Raw genomic sequence first — 23,431 nt, forward strand, 5'->3', positions numbered from 1 at the left:
CTTCCTGACTCCAGGCCCTGGCACTCTTATCTGCTTGCCACCTAACTGCCCAGGGGAAGGGATTTGAGGACTCACCTATTCACACCTTTGCTCTGCTTTATAGATGAGGAAACAATCTCAGGAAGGCATAACATAGCATAGCTAGTAGGCAGCAGAACTGGGATTTGAACTTGGGTCTTCTGACTCCCAGTCCAGGGCTCTTGCCACTATGCAACACCGAGAGGAAAAGGGAAGTGATGTAGGAGTCCCTCAACTTAATTATCTTTGGATTTTTAAAAATTAGAATAGTGCTACTTCTTCCAGAAGGGAGTCCAGGAGCCTATAACAAGTATTTTTAGCTTTACTCTTTACCTGCCAAAGGTCCAATATCATGAATATTACTCTTCCTCTGGCATTGTGGACATGGCTACATTCAGAATTGACCGCATTTGGTCAAAGTGGTTACATGAGGTGTCAATATCCCTCATACGATGGGATACCTAGACACAGTGCTGTTGATGTGGTCTGGCCAAGGTAGTATCTAGCATGATTATCACATTCATCTTTCTGTATGCTAATTCACGTAGCACTTCTCATCCACTGGGTATCCATCCCCCTCAAAGTCTTTTTTTCCTGAGAACTGCATTATAACCACATCCCCCAGATCCAAGTCCTTCCATATGGTATTTTGCAGCTGATTTTTTAAAAACACAAGTACATTTATCTCTATAAAATTTCATCTTGTTAAGTTAGTGGTAAATCTAACCTCTTGAGATCTTTTGGAAGCCCATTACTGTCATCCTGTGTATTAATTATCCTTTTCATATTTCTGTCATTCACATATTTCAGAAGCATGCTATTTATGCCTTCATCCAGTAAAAATCAGCAAACTCTCACCTGTATAAACAATCAGTTCTGCTCTAATGTTTGTTTTGAAAACATAAATTTGTTCCAATACAATTGAAATATTAGATGCATATATATATACTTATCTACCTAACATATATACCTATATACCTAACGTGTATATGTGAGGTATATGATATAGATATATTGAGTATAAATCAAATTTCCTGTTTGCTTATTATGCATGATTTCATCTGTAAGAAACAGTAAGAACACAGAAAACCATACCACTTCACTATAACTTACAAGCTACAATCTTTCCGATGCCTGCTTCCTCCTCCACATCCCAGAATTGGGCTCACCAAAGCTGCCCTCTCACCTGTAAGCTATCAACTTGGCCAGCCTAGGCCCACTGGAACTGTGGGATCCCCCCATCACACTTATGGGCCTCTTTTCCATCTTGGACTTCATACTTTTCTACAATCATCCCATTTTTCTCCTGGAGCTAAAGGTTTATCTGATTCAGGGACCTCAACTCTCAGAGAGTGTAGGGTTTTATTTTACCCAGAACACTCCCAAGGTGTTAACCCTCATCTTTATTCTCTTTATTGATATTTCTGTTTTCCCAGTAAGCACATATGTTATAGTAAGCTTTGAGGATCTTCAATGCTTTTTCTTTTATTCGTTTCCCTCCTTACATTTTTGTTCTTAAATGCCCTTGGGAGGACTTTTCATAGTTAGATCTCTCGCCAGGTTTTCCTAAAACTTATTCTACCTTCCACTGCATTTCTCTGCTTTATGAGACAATACTGTTCATGATTAACCATTATCCTTACAAAAGGTTTTGTAAAAGCATTTCCATTCTGTCTAGCATTGCCTTAGCTGCCACCTCTCTCCTCTTTACAACCAAGTCACATGTTTGCTAATTTAGACACTTCCTGAGCTTTTTTGGTCTTGTGGCAATGCATTTACAGCAGGTAAACCTCTCTCTGAAATTCTTTTAGTCAGCATCAAGGCCATTTCTAAAGCCCATTTCCACTGTCCCCTTGCTGATTCCTTGTTTAAGTACTTAAGTACTTAAACTTAAGTACTTAAACTTTTCTCATTATTTTTATTTCTTATTGCTTTTTAAAAAAACTAACTTTGATCTTTGCCCTGACACGTTGGTAGTATGACTATACACTGACAGATTGACTCAGGAATAACTACCACATCATAACAAGTCTGGTTTCTGTCAAAGTAGAATCAATTTCTTTTCCTCCCTTTCTTTCCTCTTTGTGTGATATTATTTGGTGCTTTCTATGTTCAGCACCTGCCAATTCTTTTTTCAAGGGTAGTGTTCATAATATAATGGCATGAGGCTTCTGTGTCATATACAAGTCTTTGGGCTCTCTCATACCTTTTTCTCAGCCTTACTTTTCCATATTTTTCTTGCCATTCTCACAGTTTCCCACATTTGCACTGAAGTCTCCAACTATGAGAGTATTTGTTGATGATTTAATTTGGAGAATTTCTCTACCTAATTGTAGCCCATTATTTGATATTCTAGAAATTCTGGCCATAGCAATAAGATAGGAGAAGTAAATTAAAGATATAAACATTTAGCAAAGAGGAGACAAAATTATGTGTATTTGCAGGAATCATGATGTTGTACTGAGAAAATCCCAGGGAATCAGCAAAGTAACTGAGTGAGATACTATAAATAGCTTCAGCAAAGTAGAAGGCTAAAAAATAAATTCACAAAGTCATTAGGAGTTCTATGTAGTACTAACTAGAAATAAATGCTAATAAGAAGCATTCAATTCAAAATAACTACAAAATACATAAAGTATCTGGGAGTTAGTCTATATAAACTGTCTAGAAGTTAATCTAGACATACGCTATATTTATACAAACACAACTACAAAATACTCTCTACATAAATAAAAAGATGATAAATAATTAGTCAGTGTTTATGAGATGACAATGCAATATAATAAAAATAGCAATACTGCCAAAATTGATTTACAGATTTAATGCTGTGACAATTAAATCACAAATGGACATTTGGATATTTTTTCTAAAACAATAACAAAATTCATTTGGAGGAACAGAAGATCTAGAATCTCATGAGAAATAATGAGAAGTATGAATGAAAGGATATGAGCCCTCAAGCTGCATTATAAAGCAATAGTCATGAAAAGCATTTGGTACTGATTAAAAAAAGAAGAAATGTACAGGTCAATAGAATAGTCTAGATAAGAAAGACCCAGAAGCAGTAAAAAACAGTAGCCCAATGTTTGCCAACCCAATAACATAAGTGGGCATGGGGGGGAGCTGCAGGGGGAGGAAGGACTCTCTTTTGGACAAGAACTGTAGCAAAAATTAGGAAGTGGTTTAGCAGAGATTAGATTTATCCAACATCTTACATTTAGCACTTAGGTAGCACAGTGGCTAGAGCACAGTACCTGGAGTTGGGAAAGCCTAAGAGCAAACACAATCTGAGGCACTTACTGTGTGAACCTGGGCAAGTCACTTAAATGCTGCCTGCCTCAGTTTCCTCATCTGTAAAATGAGGATAATAATAGCACCTATCTGCCAGGGTGGTTGTGAGGATAAAATGAGGTAATATTTATAAAACTTTGCAAACCTTAATGCACTATATGAATGCTAGCTATTTATTATTATTTTGCATTTATCACAACAATCCATACATGAGTACGAGCTCCAGATGTAAAAGGACATGTCACATCATGAAAATATTGGAATAAGAGGACATACCTTTCACAACTATTGCTAGGGGGAGAATTCTTGACTGAAAGGGGTAAAGGAGACATAAAAGATAAGAGACAACTTTTATTACAAAAAAAATTAAATGTGTTTTCATAGAGTAACCGTAGACTATGGAAAATATTTGCCTCAAGTATATCTGATAAGGTCTGAAATCTAAGTTACAGGAATTGTTAAGTTAATTAAATTAAGCTAATTAAGTTAACAGGAACTAAATTAAGGGAATCAACACACATACATAACACCCAACTTTTTGTCAATAGCACCCAGTCTTCCATGGATGCAACCTCTTTCTTCTCCCCAATTTCTCATATCCAATATGTAGATAAGCAGTGACCAAGTCTTATTACTTCTACCTCTGCCACATCCCTGACCTCCATCCTCTCTATTTCCATTGTTAACCCTAGTCCTGGTCTTCATTAACACCCACATAGACTATTGCAACAGCTTCTTGAGAGGTCATCTCATCTTGACCCCTTCCTCTAATTCATATTATAGATTGCTGACAAAATAGCCTTCTTTATGCAAAGATCCATTCATTTACCTCCTCTGCTCTTTCAGTGATTTCTTGGTACTTAGTGAGTCAAATTCATTCTTCTTTGCCTGGCATTCAAAATCCTCCATAGCCTACCGCCACTCTACCTTTCTAGCTTATCTCTTATAATTCTTCTCCGTGCCTCCATTAAACTAGGCCACTCTCCACCCCCTAATCACATTCAGTGTTTTTCTTCTTTCATTCTATTTTCCATGTTGTTGCCTGTACCTAGAATGTCCCCTTCTTTGCCTGTTAAATTCTTACCAATACTTCAAAATACAGTTCAAGTGCCACCTTCTCCATGATCTCAACAGTTTCTAACCTTGGACCTTAAATAGCAATTGATTTTGCAGCATTCTGACATATGTATGATATAATATGTTATGTATTCTAGTTATCTGTGTACCTGTCTAATTCCCCTAGTAGACTCTAAGGTCTGTGATCACAGGGACCTTATCTAAACTTCATATTTCCCTAGGTACTAGGGATTGCTAGTATATACTAGCCTCTGCACACATGTGGGAACACCTTTAACTATAACTTATATTCTTAAATGCTGAGACTCAGGGAGGCTTAGTGGCTTTATCATGGTCATAGTTACTAGGTTTAGTCAGTCATTAAGCACTTGCTTTGTGCCAAACACTAGACTAAGTGCTAGGGGATATAAAGAAAGGTTTAAAAAATGATCCCTGCCCTCAAGGGGCTCACATTCTATTGAGAGAGATACCATGCAAAACACTGTATACATACAGGATACATATGGCGGAGATGGGAAATAACCATAGAAAGAAGGCATGCAGAAGGGGGAGGTGAAGGTGGGGAAAGACCTTGTGCAGATCTTCGGTGGGTGGAATTGGAGCCAAGTATTAAAAACCAGGGAAGCCAGTAGGCAGAGACAATGAGGGAGAGCATTCCAGGCATGGGGGAAAGCCAGAGAAAAGGCATACAGTTGGAAGATAGAGGGTCATGTCCAAAGAATAGCACAAAGGCAGATGTTGTTGGATTGTAGAGTATGTGGAGGAGAGTAGGGCATAAGAGGACTGGAAAAGTAGGAAGCGATGATGTTGTGAAGGGCTTTAAAAGCCAAACGGAGTATTCTAATCCAAGTCTTCCTAATTTCAATCTCAATGCTCAATCCATTCCACCATACTGCCTTTTAATGAGGATTTGGTAAATTGATTAGGCAAGTCACTTAACTTCTTTGGTTTTCAGTTTTATCACATATAAAATGAGAGGTTTTGATTGAATGACAGGTAAAATTCTTTTTAGCTTTCCAACTTTAATGTTCTTTGATTTTCTATCTGTGAAATAAAGCTTAATCACTAGTATGTAGAGGTAGACACTTATTTGTACAACTGTGTTTGAATTTTACGAATGACACATTTTAATTGAAGATGTAGGCTTTACAAGTATTTTTATTTAATTTTTATTTATTTTTTTGTTACATTTTAAGTTCTGAACTGTCTCTCTCCTTCCTCACCCCACACCTGAGGTCACCATTTGACCACACACACACACACACACACACACACAAACACACACACACACACACACTACAGATAATGTATGTATAGTTATCCATACTATGCATACTTGCATACTCCTGTTTATCAATTCTTTCTCTCAAGGTGGATAGCATTTTCCTTCATAGATCCTTTGTAGTTGATTTGAATATTTATGATACTCAGAATAGCATAGTCATTCACAGTTATTCTTCAAACAATATTACTGTTATTGTATACAATGTCCTCTTGGTTCTGCTCATTTCATTCTTCATTATTTCATGCAAGTCTTTCCATGTTTTTCTTTTTTTTCCCTTTTTCTCTTTTGTTATTTATTTAATATTTTTAGTTTTCAGCATTAATTTTCACAAGAGTTTGAATTACAAATTTTCTCCCCATTTCTACCCATCCCCCCACTCCAAGATGGCATATATTCTGATTGCCCCATTCCCTAGTCAACCCTCCCTTCTGTCACCCCACTCCCCCCCCATCCCCTTTTCCCTTACTTTCTTGTAGGGCAAGATAGATTTTTATGTCCCATTGCCTGTGTATCTTACTTCCTAGTTGCATGCAAAAACTTTTTTTTTTTGAACATCTGCTTTTAAAACTTTGAGTTTCAAATTCTCTCCCCTCTTCCCTCCCCACCCACCCTGTCTAAGAAGGCAAGCAGTTCAACACAGGCCACATGTGTATCATTATGCAAAACCCTTCCACAATACTCATGTTGTGAAAGACTAACTATATTTTGCTCCTTCCTATCCTATCCCGCTTTATCCAATTTTCTCCTTTGACACTGTCCCTTTTCAAAAGTGTTTGCTTTTGATTACCTCCTCTCCCTATCTGCCCTCCCTTCTATCGTGCACCCTTTTTTTATCTCCTTCCTCTTCCTTTCCTGTGGGGTAAGATTCCCAATTGAGTGTGTATGTTATTCCCTCCTCAGGTCAAATCCGATGAGAGCAAGATTCACTCATTCCCCCTCACCTGCCCCCTCTTCTCTCCCAACAGAACTGCTTTTTCTTGCCACTTTTATGTGAGAAAATTTACCCCATTCGCTCTCTCCCTTTCTCCCTCTCTCAATATATTCCTCTCTCATCCCTTAATTTTATTTTATTTTTTTTAGATATCATCCCTTCATATTCAATTCACCCTGTGCCCTCTGTCTATATATATAATAAATATGTATATATACATATACACATATACATACATATATATACATATACATATGTATATATATCACTCTCATTTCTCTTCCCAATTTTTCCTCTACTTCCCTTCAGCTACCCTAATACTGAACTCTCATGAATTATACACATCAACTTTCCATGTAGGATTGTAAACAAAACAGTTCAACTTTAGTAGGTCCTTTATGATTTCTCTTTCTTGATTACCTTTTCATGCTTCTTTGATTCTTGTGTTTGAAAGTCAAATTTTCTATTCAGCTCTGGTCTTTTCACTGAGAAAACTTGAAAGTCCTCTATTTTATTGAAAATCCATATTTTGCCTTGGAGCATGATACTCAGTTTTGCTGGGTAGGTGATTCTTGGTTTTAATCCTAGCTCCATTGACCTCCAGAATATCTTATTCCAAGCCCTTTGATCCCTTATTGTAGAAGCTGCTAGATCTTGTGTTATTCTGATTGTGTTTCCACAGTACTCAAATTGTTTCTTTCTGGCTGCTTGCAGTATTTTCTCCTTGATCTGGGAGCTCTGGAATTTGGTGACAATATTCCTAGGAGTTTTCTTTTGGGGATCTTTTTCAGGAGGCAATCAGTGGATTCTTTCAATCTCTATTTTACCCTCTGGCTCCCGAATATCAGGGTGGTTCTCCTTGATAATTTCTTGAAAGATGATATCTAGGCTCTTTTTTTTGATCATGGCTTTCAGGTAGTCCAATAATTTTAAAATCTCTCCTGGATCTATTTTCCAGATCAGTGGTTTTTCCAGTGAGATACTTCACATTGTCTTCCATTTTTCATTCCTTTAGTTCTGTTTTATAATATCTTGATTTCTCATAAAGTCACTAGCTTTCACTTGCTCCAATCTAATTTTTAAGGTAGTATTTTCTTCTGTGGTCTCTTGGACCTCCTTTTCCATTTGGCTAATTCTGGCTTTGAAGGCATTCTTCTCCTCATTGGCTTTTTGGAGCTCTTTGGCCATTTGAGTTAGTCTATTTTTTAAGGTGTTGTTTTCTTCAGTATTTTTTTGGGTCTCCTTTAGCCAGTCATTGACTTGTTTTTCATGGTTTTCCCACATCACTCTCATTTCTCTTCCCAATTTTCCCTCTACTTCTCTAAATTTCTTTTCCAAATCCTTTTTGAGCTCTTCCATGGCCTGAGACCAGTTCATGTTTTTCTTGGAGGTTTTTGATGTAGACTCTTCGACTTTGTTGACTTCTTCTGGCTGTATGTTTTGGTCTTCTTTGTCACCAAAGAAAGATTCCAAAGTCTGAGTCTGAATGTGAGTCTGTTTTTGCTGCCTGGCCATGTTCCCAGCCAACTACTTGACCCTTGAGTTTTTCATTGGGGTATGAATGCATGTAGAGTAGAGAGTACTTTGTCCCAAGCTTGAGGGGCTGCGCTATTGTTTTCAGAGCTATTTCTACACAGCAAGCTCTGCCACACCAGCACTTCTCCTCCCGCAAGAACCGCCAACCTGGACCTGACTCAGATCTTAAGCAGGCTCTGCACTCCTGCTCAGATCTGCCACTTAATTCCTCCCACCAGGTGGGCCTGGGACCCGAAGCAACTGCAGCTATAGTTCTGTCCTCAGAGCTGCCCCACCTCCGCTGCCTCCCAGGCGGTGGCCGAACCACAAACTCCTTTCACTCCCTGCAGCTTTTCCCACTGAACTTCTCTGTTGCCTTTGGTGTTTGTGGGTTGAGAAGTCTGGTAACTACCACAGCTCACTGTTTCAGGGTACTAGGGCTTGTTCCCCCGAGGTCTGGGTCTGGTTGGTCCAGGCACAGCCCACACTAGGCTCTGCCCCTCTCCACTCCTAGCTCCATGGGATAGACCTTACCCAGCAACCATCCAGGCCGTCCTGGGCTGGAGCCCTGCTTCCCTCTGCTATTCCGTGGGTTCTGCAGCTCTAGAATTTCTTCAGAGCCATTTTTTATAGGTGTTTGGAGGGACCTGGGGGGGAGCTTATGCAAGTCCCTGCTTTCCAGCTGCCATCTTGGCTCTGCCCCCAGGGGCTGATCCATGTTTTTCTAAAATCAACCTGTTTATCATTTCTTATAGCACAGTAGTATTCCATCACAAGCAAGTGTTTTTTAAAGAATATACCCTACTATGCTGATGTACCTTCCACTGCACTTCCTTCTGAGAAAAGTCTTTAAATGGCTGCAGAACAGTGCCTTTTATCAGTGTCCTAAATAAATTTAGAGATAGGAAGACAGATGTGTCATATGCTGTAGTGAGAAAAGGAGGTTGGAACTATGTTATAATGAAGCTAGATATTGGATCTAATTTCATTAAGCGCCATGGTATCACTAAAGTCAGGACCCAAGGATGTACACATCTCCAACACCTAAATACAACATAACTTTAACAAATTTCAAATGGTTCATCTGAAATCTGATCTTTTAAAATAATATTTTTCTTCCTACAGGTGAATGAACTCCATATAGCCATGATTAAGTGGATGGTAAATATGCTAATTTTAATGATACCTGACTATAGTGATGAGCATTCTCTCCCAAAGAGTGAAATAGATGCTAGTGAACAGGAAATTCGTCTTCATACAGGCATTGCTACGTTGGAAATAGAAGGCATGTCACTGGCAAAAATGTTGAGCCGATTCTCTATCTATATATTCAGGTGAAACTCTGATGATTGATTTTGTACCTGTAAAGATAAGATATACATAAAGTAACAAGATAAAGCTACATTAATTTAACCTTGAAATATATTTTCAAGAAAGAGATTTGTACTTACCCCCATACTGGTTTTTTTTAATTTAAAAACATTTTTATCAAAAACTTGGAGAAAGGCCTATATGACATGCTCATCCAATTTACAGAAAACACAAAATGGAGAACAATAGCTGTCACATTTGGCAACATAGTCAGGATCTCAGAAGATGTTGACAAGCTAGAGCACTGGGCTAAATCTAAGAAGATGAAATTGAATAGAGATAAATTTGAACTTTGGTGCAAAAATCAACTTCATAAGGACAAAACAGAAGTATGGGAGTGTAGAACACTTTGTCTAAAAAAGATATGGGGGTTTTGTATGCTCAACAGAAATGGCTAACATACATCAGCCCTATCACCCATTTCCTGGTTCCAAATCACAGATCCAAGATGGAGACAAGTGGCCACAACTGATCTTGGCCCCTAGCAGAGTACTGAGCACAAAACCAATTTCACAAACCTAGCTATGTGGCTCTGACCCAGGAGCAGTGCGATAACTCTGTTCTAACCTTTAGCCCGATACATTAGGCTGCAGTGAAAAACCAGGGCAGAAGACTAAGACCCAAAGGGAACCAGCAGTTCAGTGACTCTGAACCTACAGAACTTCCCAGTGGGCTGACAGCGATTAAGTCCATCAATAGTCTACTGAAGCTCCACTACACACATGCCGGTAGTCCAAAATCTGGGTCAGGAACTTGTAGAACCCAGTCTAGGAAGGTAGGGGAGAGATCTCTTCCTGGACCCTGCCACTCTGGTTTTTTATTTTTATTTTTTTATTTTTTCTTTCTTTTTTTTTTTGGCTTTTTCATATTCTCTTTATTTACATTACTGTCCTTGTTTAGTCATTTTCAGTCATATCTAACTCTTTGTGATCCCATTTGGGGTTTGCTTGAAAAAGATACTGGAGTGGTTTGCCATTTCCTTCTCCAGTTCCCTCACGGATGAGGAAACTGAGACAAACAGCCAAGTGACTTGTCCAGGGTCACACAGCTAGTAAGTATCTGAGGCCAGATTTGAACTCAAGAAGATGAGTCTTCCTGACTCCAGGCCCAGCACTCTATTCACTATAGTGCCACCTAGCTGCCCTACATTGTTACAATATTATATACTTCTTCTTTCTTACCTATAGGAAGTTTTCATGAAGAGAGGCAGAATGCTAATAGATAGAAGGATAGCTTTGGATTCAGGAAAACCTGGGTTCAGGTGCTACCTATGCAAATTCTAGCTGTAGGACTTAACTTCTTAGCGCCCCAGATAACTGTCTAAGAATAGAAATTACACAGGAGTGGCTGAGCTGCACCAATGAAATCACAGGTCTAGACAACTACCCTCTACTCCCCTCCCAACCCCTCAATTATGCACATGCTGAGGAATCCTTGATGTTAGTATTAGAATGAAACAGATGATATTCCTCATAATTTTCCACATCTTTACAGTAACATAATTGACTGAAAAGTATGGGGAGTACAAGATCCCACTATGCTTGAGGCCTGGGAAGGACCTTAACTTAAAAAGGCCAAGGTCTTCCACTGCATCCAGGGCCATCACCGGTCATCCTGATCGATATCTCACCACCGGACCCAGATGGCTCTTGAGGAGAAAGTGAGGCTGGTGACTTTGCACAACCCTGCCTCACTTAAACCCAATTCACTTGCAAGTCATGACATCACCTCTCTGATGTCATGACCATGCCACTTTGGAAGGCCACTAGATTGAACTGTGAAAGCAGAAGAAGCTAGGACCAGACATATCCCTTCTCCTGCCTCCAGAAGCGAGCAGAGTCCAACACTAAAGTCCAAAGTTAAGAAGTAGGCTGGAAGAACAAGCAAACAAACTAAAAGACCCTGACAACAAAGAACAACTATGATGATGTTGCAATTGCAGTAAAAGTAAAAAAAGGCACAAAGTTCTGAGCAAAATCAATTTATTAGCAAAGCATGAATTTACCAATAAATAGGATCTCAGCAACTCAGCACGTTAAGACCTTAAATGACTGACAGATCATTATTATAGACAAAAAAGGAGAATTGTCCAAAAAAAAATAGAAAGCATCATAGATGGGGAAAACAAAATGATTGGTTACTTTTAAATTTAGCTTAGAGGGGAAGACTAAATTTCTGGACTGATGAACTTTTGACCTAAACTCAAAGAAATATGACTTAATCAGTTACATAAAATGCTAGTGGTTGATACAAAACAGAAATAATTCAATTTTCTCAATGACAAGGAAGTTGACACAAACAAAGAAGACAACTACTTGAAAACATCTATAAGCAAAGCCTCAAGAAAAATGCAGATAGGACACAAAGCTAACAAGAATCTCTAGAAGAGATTAAAGAAAGAGAGAAAAGAGAACAGAAAAAGATTTTTAAAACAAAATAAGAATAGTAGAGGAAAATATGAAAAAAGAAATGAGAGCTAAGAAAGTTGTATGAAGAGATTTAATAGCTTGGCAAAAGAGGAGCAAAACCTTGCTGAAGAAAATAATTCCTTAAAATTAGAATTTGTCTTAAAAATGCTAATGACTCCACGAGACATGAAGAAATAATAAATCAAAGTCAAAAAACTGGGAAAAAGAGAAATTATGAAATATCTGATAAGAAAAAATAACTGACTTGGAAAATAGAGGAGAGATAATTTAAAAATCATTGGCCTTCCTGAAAGCCATGAACGAAAAAGAACTTAGACATCATATTTCAAGAAATTATAAAAGCCAAAATATCTTAGAACCAGAGAACAAAGTAGAAATTGAAAGAATCCACTGGTCATCTCTTGAAAGAAACCCCCAAAAGAAAACTTTTAGGAATAGTGCAGCCAAAATACAGAACTCATAAGTCAAGGAGAAAATATTGTAAGTAGCCAGAACAAAAGCCAGTCAGGATCGCACAAGATTTAATAGCTACCATTATAAAGGAATGGAGGGTTGGAATATGATATTCCAGAAGGCAGAAGATCTTGGTTTACAACCAAGAGTAAATTGCCCAACAAACCTGAGTGTAATCCTACAAGGGAAAATATGGATATTAAATGAAAAGATAACTTTCAAGCATTCCTGATTAGAAGAACATATTTGAATAGAAAATTTGATATATAAGCAGAGGACTCAAGAGAAGCATAAAAAGGCAGATATGAGTGAGAAATCATAAGGGACTAAAAAAGGTTAAACTAGTTATATTATTATATGGGAGATACAATATATGTAACCAATCAGAACTTTATCATTAGCAGGGGTTTTAGAGAGAGACTAATTAGAGAACCCAGTGTTATTCTATTATTTTTAGATGATCTAAAAAAAAGAATGGAAGATTGGGGAAGAGTGATGCACTGGGAATGGGGGAAGTGAAAGGAAGAATGGGGGAAATTGTCTCATAAATGGGGCATGTAAGGAAGACTTTATACAATTGAGAGACAGCAACAACACTTGAGCCCTACCCTCATCTGAACTTATTCAAGGAGGAAAGAATACACATATACATATAGTTGGGTATTGAAATTCATATTACCAAACAGAGAAGTAAGAGGAAAGGGAGGATGTGAGAGAAAAAGGAGAAAGATAGATTAACTGGTCAGAAGCAAAAGATTCTTAAAGAGGGCACAGGATAAAAAAGAACAGTAAGCATAATTGAATAGGATGGAGGGAAATACACAGTTAGCAATCATAACTGTGAATGTGAATGGAATGAACTCACCCATAAAATGGAAGAGGACATAAGTATGGATTACAAACCAGAATCCAACAATATGTTGTTTACAAGATACACTCCTGAAACAGAAGGATACACATAGAAGTTAAAATAAGGGGTTGGAGCAGAATCTAATATTTAGCTGAAGTAAAAAAGGCAGAGGTGGCATTCATTATCTCAGGCAAAGCAAAAGCAAAAATAGACCTAATTAAGAGATAAACAGGGAAACTACATTTTCCTAAAAGGTACCATAGACAATGAATTAGTATCAATACAGAATATATATGCACCAAATGGCATAGCATATAGAATCTTAAAGGAAAAGTCGACTGAGTAGCAGGATGAAATAGTGAAATTGTAATAGAGTGGATCATCAGTTTACTCCTCTCAGACATAGACCAACCTAGCCATAAAATAAAGAAGAAATTAAAATTACAAATAAAATTTTAGAAAGGCTAGCTATGGGGGGCGGAGCCAAGATGGTGGCTGGTGAGCAGGAACTAGTGTGAGCTGCGTACAGAGTCCCTCCAAAAACCTATAAAAATGGCTCTGAACCAATTCTAGAATGGCAGAACCCACAAAACAGCAAAGGGAAGCAGGGCTCCAGCCCAGGACAGCCTGGATGGTCTCTGGGTAAGGTCTATCCCAACGGAGCTGGGAGCTGGGAGCTGGGAACGGAGTGGAGCAGAACCCAGCCTGAACGGCATGGACCATCCAGACCAGAAGCTGGGCGGAGGGGGCCCTAGCGCCCTGAATCAGTGAGCTGCGGCAGTTACGAGACTCCTTAACCCACAAACACCAAAGACTGAGGAGAAGGTTAGTGGGAAAAGCTGCGGGAGTGGAAGGAGTTCGAGGTTCGGCTTCCAGCCCCGGGGGCAGCGGAGGTGGGGCAGCTACAGCTGTTGTTACTTCCGGCTCCAGGCCCACCTGGTGGGAGGAATTAAGTGGTGGATCAGAGCAGGAGTGCACCACCTGCTGAAGATCTAAGCCCAGTCCGGGTTGGGGGTTGGGGAAGGAGCAGTGCTGGTGTGGCAGAGCTGGCACCTCCCCCCCAAACGTGGAACATAGAACTCTCTAGTCTACAAGCAGTCATACCCCACTGAAAAACTCAAAGGTCAAGTTAGTTGGCTGGGAATATGGCCAGGCAGCGAAAATGCACCGAGATTCAGTCTCAGACTTTGCATTCTTTCTTTGCTGACAAAGAAGACCAAAACATACAGCCTAAAGAAGTCAACAAAGTGCAAGAGCCTACACCAAAAGCCTCCAAGAAAAACATGAACTGGTCCCAGGCCATGGAAGAACTCAAAAAGGATTTGGAAAAGCAAGTTAGAGAAGTAGAGGAAAAATTGGGGAAGAGAAATGAGAAGGATGCGAGAAAACCATGAAAAACAAGTCAATGACTTGCTAAAGGAGACCCAAAAAAATACTGAAAAATACACTGAAGAAAACAACACCTTAAAAAACAGACTAACTCAAATGGCAAAAGAGCTCCAAAAAGCCAATGAGGAGAAGAATGCCTTCAAAGGCAGAATTAGCCAAATGGAAAAGGAGGTCCAAAAGACCACTGAAGAAAATACGACTTTAAAAATTAGATTGGAGCAAGTGGAAGCTAGTGATTTTATGAGAAATTGAGATATTATAAAACAGAACCAAAGGAATGAAAAAATGGAAGATAATGTGAAATATCTTATTGGAAAAACCACTGACCTGGAAAATAGATCCAGGAGAGAAAATTTAAAAATTATTGGACTACCTGAAAGCCATGATCAAAAAAAGAGCCTAGATATCATCTTTCAAGAAATTATCAAGAAGAACTTCCCTGATATTCTAGAGCCACAGGGCAAAATAGAAATTGAAAGAATCCATCAATTGCCTCCTCAAATAGATCCCAAAAAGAAATCTCCCAGGAATATTGTCACCAAATTCCAGAGCTCCCAGATCAAGGAGAAAATACTGCAAGCAGCCAGAAAGAAACAATTTGAGTATTGTGGAAACACAATCAGAATAACCCAAGATCTGGCAGCCTCTACATTAAGAGATCGAAGGGCTTGGAATACAATATTCCGGAGGTCAATGGAGCTAGGATTAAAACCTAGAATCACCTACCCAGCAAAACTGAGTATCATGCTCCAAGGCAAAATATGGATTTTCAATAAAATAGAGGACTTTCAAGCTTTCTCAGTGAAAAGACCAGAACTGAATAGAAAATTTGACTTTCAAACACAAGAATCAAGAGAAGCATGAAAAGGCAATCAAGAAAAAGAACAAGAGAAAGAAATTGCAAGGGACTTACTAAAGGTGAACTGTTTTGTTGACATTCCTACATGGAAAGATGATGTGTATGATTCATGAGACCTCAGTATTAGGGTAGCTGAAGGGAATATGCATACATATATGTTTATGTATATATATGGGTGAATGTGTATGTATGTATATATCTATGTGTGTATGTATATATATATTATATATATATATATATGTAGAGAGAGAGGGAGAGAGGGAGAGAGTGGACACAGGGTGAGTTGAAGATGAAGGGAAGATATCTAAAAGAAATAAAATCAAATTAAGGGATGAGAGAGGAACATACTGAGAGAGGGAGATAAGGAGAGATAGAATGGGGTGGATTATCTCCCATAAAGGTGGCAAGAGGAAGCAGTTCTGTGGGAGGAGGGGAGAGGGCGGATGAGGGGGGAATGAGTGAACATTGCTCTCATCAGATTTGGCCTAAGGAGGGAATACCATACATACCCAATCGGGAATCTTACCCCACAGGAAAGAAGAGGGAAGAAGATAAAAAAAAATGGGGGGGATGATGGAGGGGAGGGCAGATGGGGGTGGAGGTAGTCAAAAACAAACACTTTCGAAAGGGGACAGGGTCAAGGGAGAAAATTCAATAAAGGGGGTTGGGTTGGGAAGGAGCAAAATATAGTTAGTCTTTCACAACATGAGTATTGTGGAAGGGTTATACATAATGATACACATGTGGCCTATGTTGAATTGCTTGACTTCTTAGGGAGGGTGGGTGGGAAGGGAAGAGGGGAGAGAATTTGGAACTCAAAGTTTTAAAAACAGATGTTCAAAAACAAAAAAAAAAGTTTTTGCATGCAACTAAAAAATAAGATACACAGGCAATGGAGCGTAAAAATTTATCTTGCCCTACAAGAAAGGAAGGGAAAAGGGGATGGGAGGGGAGTGGGGTGACAGAGGGGAGCGCTGACTGGGGAACAGGGCAACCAGAATATACGCCATCTTGGAGTGGGGGGGAGGGTAGAAATGGGGAGAAAATTTGTAATCCAAACTCTTGTGAAAATCAGTGCTGAAAACTAAATATGTTAAATAAATTAAAAAACAAAGAAAGGCTAGCTATGATCAACCCCTAGAAAATACTGAATGGGAATAGAAAGGAGTATACTAATTTCTCAGCTATGCGTAGCACCTTTACAAAAATTGACCATGTATTAGGGCATAAACATCTCACAGACAAATGCAGACAAATTAAATACATTTTATGACCATAATGCAATAAAAATTACAATCAATTAAAAACCTTTGATGAATAGATTAAAAATTAATTGAAAACTGAATACCTTAATCCTGAAGAATGGGTGGGTCAAAGAACCAATCATAGAAACAACCAATAATTTCATTAAGGTCATGGCAATAATGATACAACATACCAACATCTGTGGGATATAGGCAAAGCAATACTTAGGTTAAGTTTATATCTCTACACACTTATGTCAATAAAAGAGAAAAAGAACAGATGAACAAATTGAGTATGTAACTAAAAAAATTAGAAAACCAACAGATAAAAAACCCTCCAATTAACACCAAAATAGAAATCTTGAAAAGCCAAAGGAGAGATTAACAAAATAAAGCAAAAAAAAAAAATTGAACTATTAAATAAAACTAGGAGCTGGCTTTTTGAAGAGAGCAATAAAATAGGTAAACCACTGACTAATTTTTTAAAAAGAAAGAAGAGAACCAAATTACCACTATCAAAAAATGGAAAAGGTGAATTTACAACCAATGAGGATGAAACAAAGCAATTATTAGGAGCTATTTTGCCCGACTATATGCAATAAAACTGTTAATCTTGGTGAAATGGATGAATATTTATAAAAATACAGATTAATTAATTAATCCCAGATTAACAGAAAAGGATATAGAATTAAACAATCCTATCTTTATTTTTTTCAATCCTATCTTTAAAAAAATAATGTGAACATGCCACAAGTGAACTCTTTAAGAAAAAAATCCTCCAGACCAGACGGGTTTACAAGCGAATTCTATCAAGTGTTTAAAGACCAATTAATGTTACCTATTGTTTGAAGAAAAATTATGTAAAGAAGGAATCTTACCAAATTCTTTTTATGGCATAAATATGGTCTTGATACCTAAACCAGGGAAAGTCAAAACAGAGAAAGAAAACTATAGACCAATTTCCCTAATGATATTAATGCAAATATTTAATTAAAATACTAGCAAGGAGATTACAGCAATATATCACAAAGATCACACTCTGTGAGCACACTGGATTTGTACAACTAATGAAGTACTGGTTCAATATCAGGAAAACTATAAGCATAATTGACCATATTAACAATAAAAACAACACAAATGATATGATTATTTCAATAGATGGAGAACAAAATATAACATCCACTCTAGTTTAAAATACTAGAATAAATGGAGTTTTCCTTAAGATGATAAGCAGTATCCATATCTAAGAGTAAGCATTATCTGTAAGAGAGATAAGCTAGAAACCTTTCTTCTAAGATTAGGGATAACACAAGGATTATCACCATTACATTTCTATTAGAAATTTTAGTTATAGCAATAAGACAGGGAAAAGATAGTGAAGGAATGAGCATAAGAAGTAAGGAAACAAAATATCATTCTTTGCATATAATATGATGGTTTATTTTATTTTTTTCTTTTATTTACTTAAAGGATAGGACCCTAAGGAGTCAACTGAAAAATTAATCAAAACAATGAATAACTTCAGCAAAGTTGAAGGATATAATATAAAACCACATGTTTGTAACAGAACCCAGGAGAAAGAGATATTCCATTTAAAATAACTACAGATAGTATAAAATACTTGGGAGTCTAGCTACCAAGACACACATACAGGAACTATGTGAACACAAACAATTGGAGAAATATTAATTGCTTGTGGGTAGGCCAAGCCAATGTAATAAAAATACAATACTACCTAAATTAACTTACTTATTCAGTGCCATACCAATCAAATTACCAGAGAATTACCTTATAAAGCTAGGAAGAAAAATTAACAAAATTCACCTGAAGGAACAAAAGATCAAGAATATTAAGGAAACCAATGAAAAAAATGCAAAGGGAGACAAGCAGTGATCTCAAATTATATTTGTTCAGTAGTTTCAGTCATGTCCAACTCTTTATGACCCTATTTGGGGTTTTCTTGGCAAAGATACTGGAGTGGTTTTCCATTTCCTTCTCCAGCTCATTTTACAGATGAGGAAACAGTTAAGTGATTTGCCCAGGATCACACAGCTAATAAGTGTCTGAGGCCGGATTGAACTTATGAAGATGAGGTTTCCTGATTTCAGGCCCAGCATTCTATCCACTGTGCCACCTAGCTGCCCAAACTATACTACCAAACTGTAATCATAAAAAAATTGGTATTGGGTAAGAAATAGAGTGGTTAATCAGTGGAATTGTGGGTATTGTTATTTTGAGTCCTTTGAAAGGTACCTTAACTCAGGTTATTAATGGGTATTCTATAGAAAATCTAAAGTTTCTAGTTTCCTATTCACTTCATGTATAACTCAACATGCCGTTATGATAATTTTTCATTTTTTATTTCCTTTTATTAATTTTTATTGTGTCATTCTTCCATGAACATTTTGGCTAACTGAAGCCTGTTTTCTCTTAATTTTAACCTTGCTCACCTAAAACCTGATTCATGGAATGATAATATTAAGGGAAGACTTTCTGACATTCCTCAGATAAGAAGCCAAAAGGGATTTTTGAGTTTGAGGTGATTTAGCTAACTATTGTGAAGTGATTTTGTTGGCTCTGACTCTGTGGTTATTTTTGAGAAATGTAAATCTCCCCTCTCAATCAACACATTGTGAACTTTCTAAACATAGTTTAATCTATAACCTGACTGAATTTATCTATAGAGTCTGTTTAACTGGATTTGTTTCCTTAGGAGATATATGAGATTATGATTCTGTTTAATTAATTTTGTTCAATTTTTATGACCTAAGAAGAAGTACTAAATTTGTTTAATTTTTAAGGCCTAGGAGCATGTACTAGAATGCTATATGTCAAAAATTATTTTTCTGTCTCTCCGACATAATTTTGCCTATAAAAAAGCCTCCTTAAACTTCTAATCTTTGTTCAGGGTTTTCCTACCTCCTAAGCCTGTGCTTAAGCATAATAAAACTTAGATTTTTACTTCTATAATTTATGTGTTATGATAGGTATATTTGGATGCAGTAACCTACCACATAAACTCAAAAATGAAATATTTCTCCCATAATATAACTAACACTTTTACTCTAGTCAACCAAAAAATAATGGTCTGGGTATCCTTTTTAATGAATTAGTTAATAAATCATAGAATCTATGACATCTCACCCAACCTGAGTAACTAGTGCCTGAATAGTGAAGGAATAAGCATAAGCAGTAAGGAAACAAAATATCATTCTTTGCATATAATATGATGGTTTATTTTATTTTTTTCTTTTACTTACTTAAAGGATAGGACCCTAAGGAGTCAACTGAAAGAAGGAATCTTACCAAACCAAAAAGGGTTCACTAAATGGTAACCTAATAATAATAATGCCTCAAACTCAGGAAGTTGAGTTCTCAACCATTAGGATTTAGGTTCTTTCTCTGGCTCCATCTCTCTCTCTCTCTCTCTCTCTCTCTCTCTCTCTCTCTCTCTCTCTCTCTCTCTCTATCTCCATAAACATTTTTACATATAGTTATACACTCATGCATGTATACACATACACATACATACATACATACATACATGTACCAATCTTAATAAATGGTAGACAAGATACAAACATTCAATACCCTAGAGGGTCAATATTGTTTTCTTTGCTAGGTCAATATTAAAGAGTTATTGATTGCTGCAGCGAACTCTCTTTTCTTTGAAATTTAAACCACTAAAACACTCCAATAATGCTCACCCATTGGGAATATTCTGTTTCCTCAGTTGTTGCAAAAGCACAGTGGCAGCAATGGCTACGAAGAAAGCATCTTCCTTTGATCTAAATGCTAATAAGGAGATTAAGGATCTGGCAAAGATTAAGGTAATCTTCCTTTCAATATATGCATTAATAAAGCAATTTTCACCCATTTTATTCTAGATTGTAGTAACAGGATTAGTCTAGGAATAACTCACTTAGGAAGCTTAGAGCCCACCAAGGATTCAAAAATTTCTGTCCAGTAAAACAAACCCAACCCCCAAAACTCTGCTAAATCCCTAAGGCTAAATTATAAAATCTTCAATGGTGACTTTAGGACAAAGTGTCCTGATGCCATGCAGCTTTCCAAATTGTTTTTGGCTTTTTCCATTCAGGTCATCAACACATTTTTTTTTCTCTAAAAGAGAAAAGAGGCAGCTAAGTGGTGCAGTAGACAGAGCACTGGACTTGGAGTCAGAATGATGAAGGTTAAAATTCTGCCTTATTAGCTATATGACTCTGGGTCAGTCAGTAAGCAATAAGTATCTATCATATGTCAGGCACTGTGCTAAGTGTTACTGGGAATATAAATAAAGGCACAAGACAGCCTCTGCTCTCAAGGAGTTCACAAACCAATAGGAGAAGACAACACAGGAAAAGAAGCTGAAAAGTGTGTGTGTGTGTGTGTGTGTGTGTGTGTGTGTGTGTGTGTCTGTCTGTCTGTCTGTCTGTCTGTCTGTCTCCTCAAACAGAGGGTCTGGGAAAAGCTCCCAGATGTCCACCCCACCCTTATTCTTCCTAAAGAGAAGGAAGGAACTCCAGGGGTAGGGATTACTGAGAAAGATTGGATATATTAGTTAATTTCATCTTGTAAAATGATGAGTTTCTAGAGATCATGAAATCCAGGAGATTAGCTGGGTTGGAAATGAAGTCATTTAACCTCTTTCTTCCTCATTTTCCTCATCTCTAAAATGGGGATAAGACTAGCACCTACCTCCCAGGATTATTATGAAGATAAAATGAGAATATTTGCAAAGTGCTTTGCAAAGTCTAAAGTACTATGCAAATGCCAATTATTATGATTATTATCATTATTATTAGAAACATGCTTTTATTTTAACTCATTTGGTCCTCAGAAAAACTGGAGTATGAAAAGCACGTTTCCGTCTCCCTCCCTGAACCTCTGTCTCTCTCCCTCAGGTGCCTTTGGGGACATACTTGTCTGCTTCATGCTTTCCCTGGGCACAGCCTCAGCTTTAAAAACTCTGTTACCATTCTTCCCTTATGTCAAAAGTTAGCTTTTATGTCTCACTCCTCCTGGAAGCTGCTCTCAGTTAGCTATTAGTTGGAAAGGACCTGGTAATTCACAATAAGTGAGTGACAGTGACTCAGTGTGTTATTCCTTTTAGATTGATCTGTATTTAATAAGAATTTTATCTAAAGGAATGAATTTCTAATGGTGTAATTTTATATTAATAGAGAAGATAATTGTGGGCACCAAAGTCACTCAAATAGATAGGCTTATACTCTATATACTAATGAGGCAGGAAGTAGATGGTTATCTAAGTGGAGAATAGATGATAAGGTTCACAGATTTTAAAAAAAGGTAAAGGAATTTATCTAAATATTTATTCCTATATAGCCTCATCTTTGCTCATGGTAAATTGTGTTCTAGTAGTCAATTGTTTGATGAAAAAAAATTTAAGAACCAGTGTTACCATCTGTTAGAGTGTTTTGTCCAACTTTATTACATGCAACTTCATGGTGTCAGTAAATCACCGAGAATTTATTAAGCACTTCCTATGTACCTAGATATTGGCAGGTGCGGTCTTCAAGTTTTTGAAGGACTTTTAGGTAAAAGATATATTAGATTTGTTCAGCTTTGCCCCAAGAGGTAGAACTAAGTAGGACCAATGGGTAGAAGCTGCAGAGAGGCAGAATTTGGATCCATATAATGAAAACTGGGGCAATTGCCTCTTGGATATAGTCATTTTCGAGTGTTTTGGGAGAAATATCTCCTTTTCTGAGTTCATTTGGCAAGTAACTCCTGCCAAAAACTTATCTACCACAATCTCGAAATCATAGAGGTAAAAATCTAGGTTTATTATGCTTAAGCGTAGATTCAGATCTATGCTTAAAAATAAACTTGAACATTTAAGATTAATAAAGTAAAACTTGAATGACCATTAGGATTCTAACAAGGCCTCTCATAGACAAAATTTCATCAAAGTGACAGCGAAAAAACAAAGACAGCAATATGTAAAAGACCATTAGAATGTCAGCTCCTTGAGAGCAGTGACTGTTTTTGCTCCTTATCCTCAATACTTAACAATGCCTGACACATGATGGGTGCTCAATAAATGCTCGTGGACTGTTTGGCAAGGGATGTAGTCATCAGGAGAAAGTTGGTTTCATTTGGTGCTGGGAAATATGAATAGAAATGCAAAATTAAAGCACAAGGGAAAATGTGTTAGTGGAAAATCATGGACTCCCTGAAAATTCAGGGAGAAGCATGATAAACCTCAATTTTTATCTCTATAATTTCGAGATTGTGGTATATAGTCATTTTTGAGTGTTTTGGGAGAAATATCTGCTTTTCTGGGTTCATTTGGCAAGTAACTCTTGCCAAAAACTTATCTGCCATAATCTCAAAAGTATAGAGATAAAAATCTAGGTTTATTATGCTTAATTTTTGGTTAACTTCTATCAACATTAGCCTCGCCTGACCAAAACGTGACTCTGGTAATAAGAAGTTAACCAAAAATTTCAGGAGGAATTACTCTGAGTCCCAAATAATAAAAATGAATGGCTCTTAGGCCATAAAGAAGAAAAGTAGATTCCTAATCCTCTGGAGTTCCCACTCTCTTAAATTCACAAGTTTGTCTCCTATGCTGGAAATGTCCATCTCAGGATCTCTGGTCACCTGTGCTCAGGCCAAAGAAGCACACACCAAAAGAGATGATCAGGTCCTGGAGATCCTGACTTGGGCTCCCCTGGATAAGTACCTGTTCTATC

The 23,431-nt window shown here is 37.4% G+C and overlaps 1 protein-coding gene across 1 annotated transcript in view; it reads left to right on the forward strand.

Annotated features, from left to right (window-relative positions):
- Positions 1 to 23,431, forward strand: part of AXDND1 (axonemal dynein light chain domain containing 1) — a 129,140-nt gene that overhangs the window by 89,048 nt on the left and 16,661 nt on the right. Inside the window, exons 18-19 of the mRNA XM_036756330.1 lie at positions 9,243 to 9,451; positions 20,446 to 20,542. Coding sequence (XP_036612225.1) covers positions 9,243 to 9,451; positions 20,446 to 20,542 — 306 coding nt within the window. The remainder of the gene's footprint in view (positions 1 to 9,242; positions 9,452 to 20,445; positions 20,543 to 23,431) is intronic.

Source organism: Trichosurus vulpecula, chromosome 4 (genome assembly GCF_011100635.1).
Source record: "Trichosurus vulpecula isolate mTriVul1 chromosome 4, mTriVul1.pri, whole genome shotgun sequence".
NCBI lineage: Eukaryota > Metazoa > Chordata > Mammalia > Diprotodontia > Phalangeridae > Trichosurus > Trichosurus vulpecula.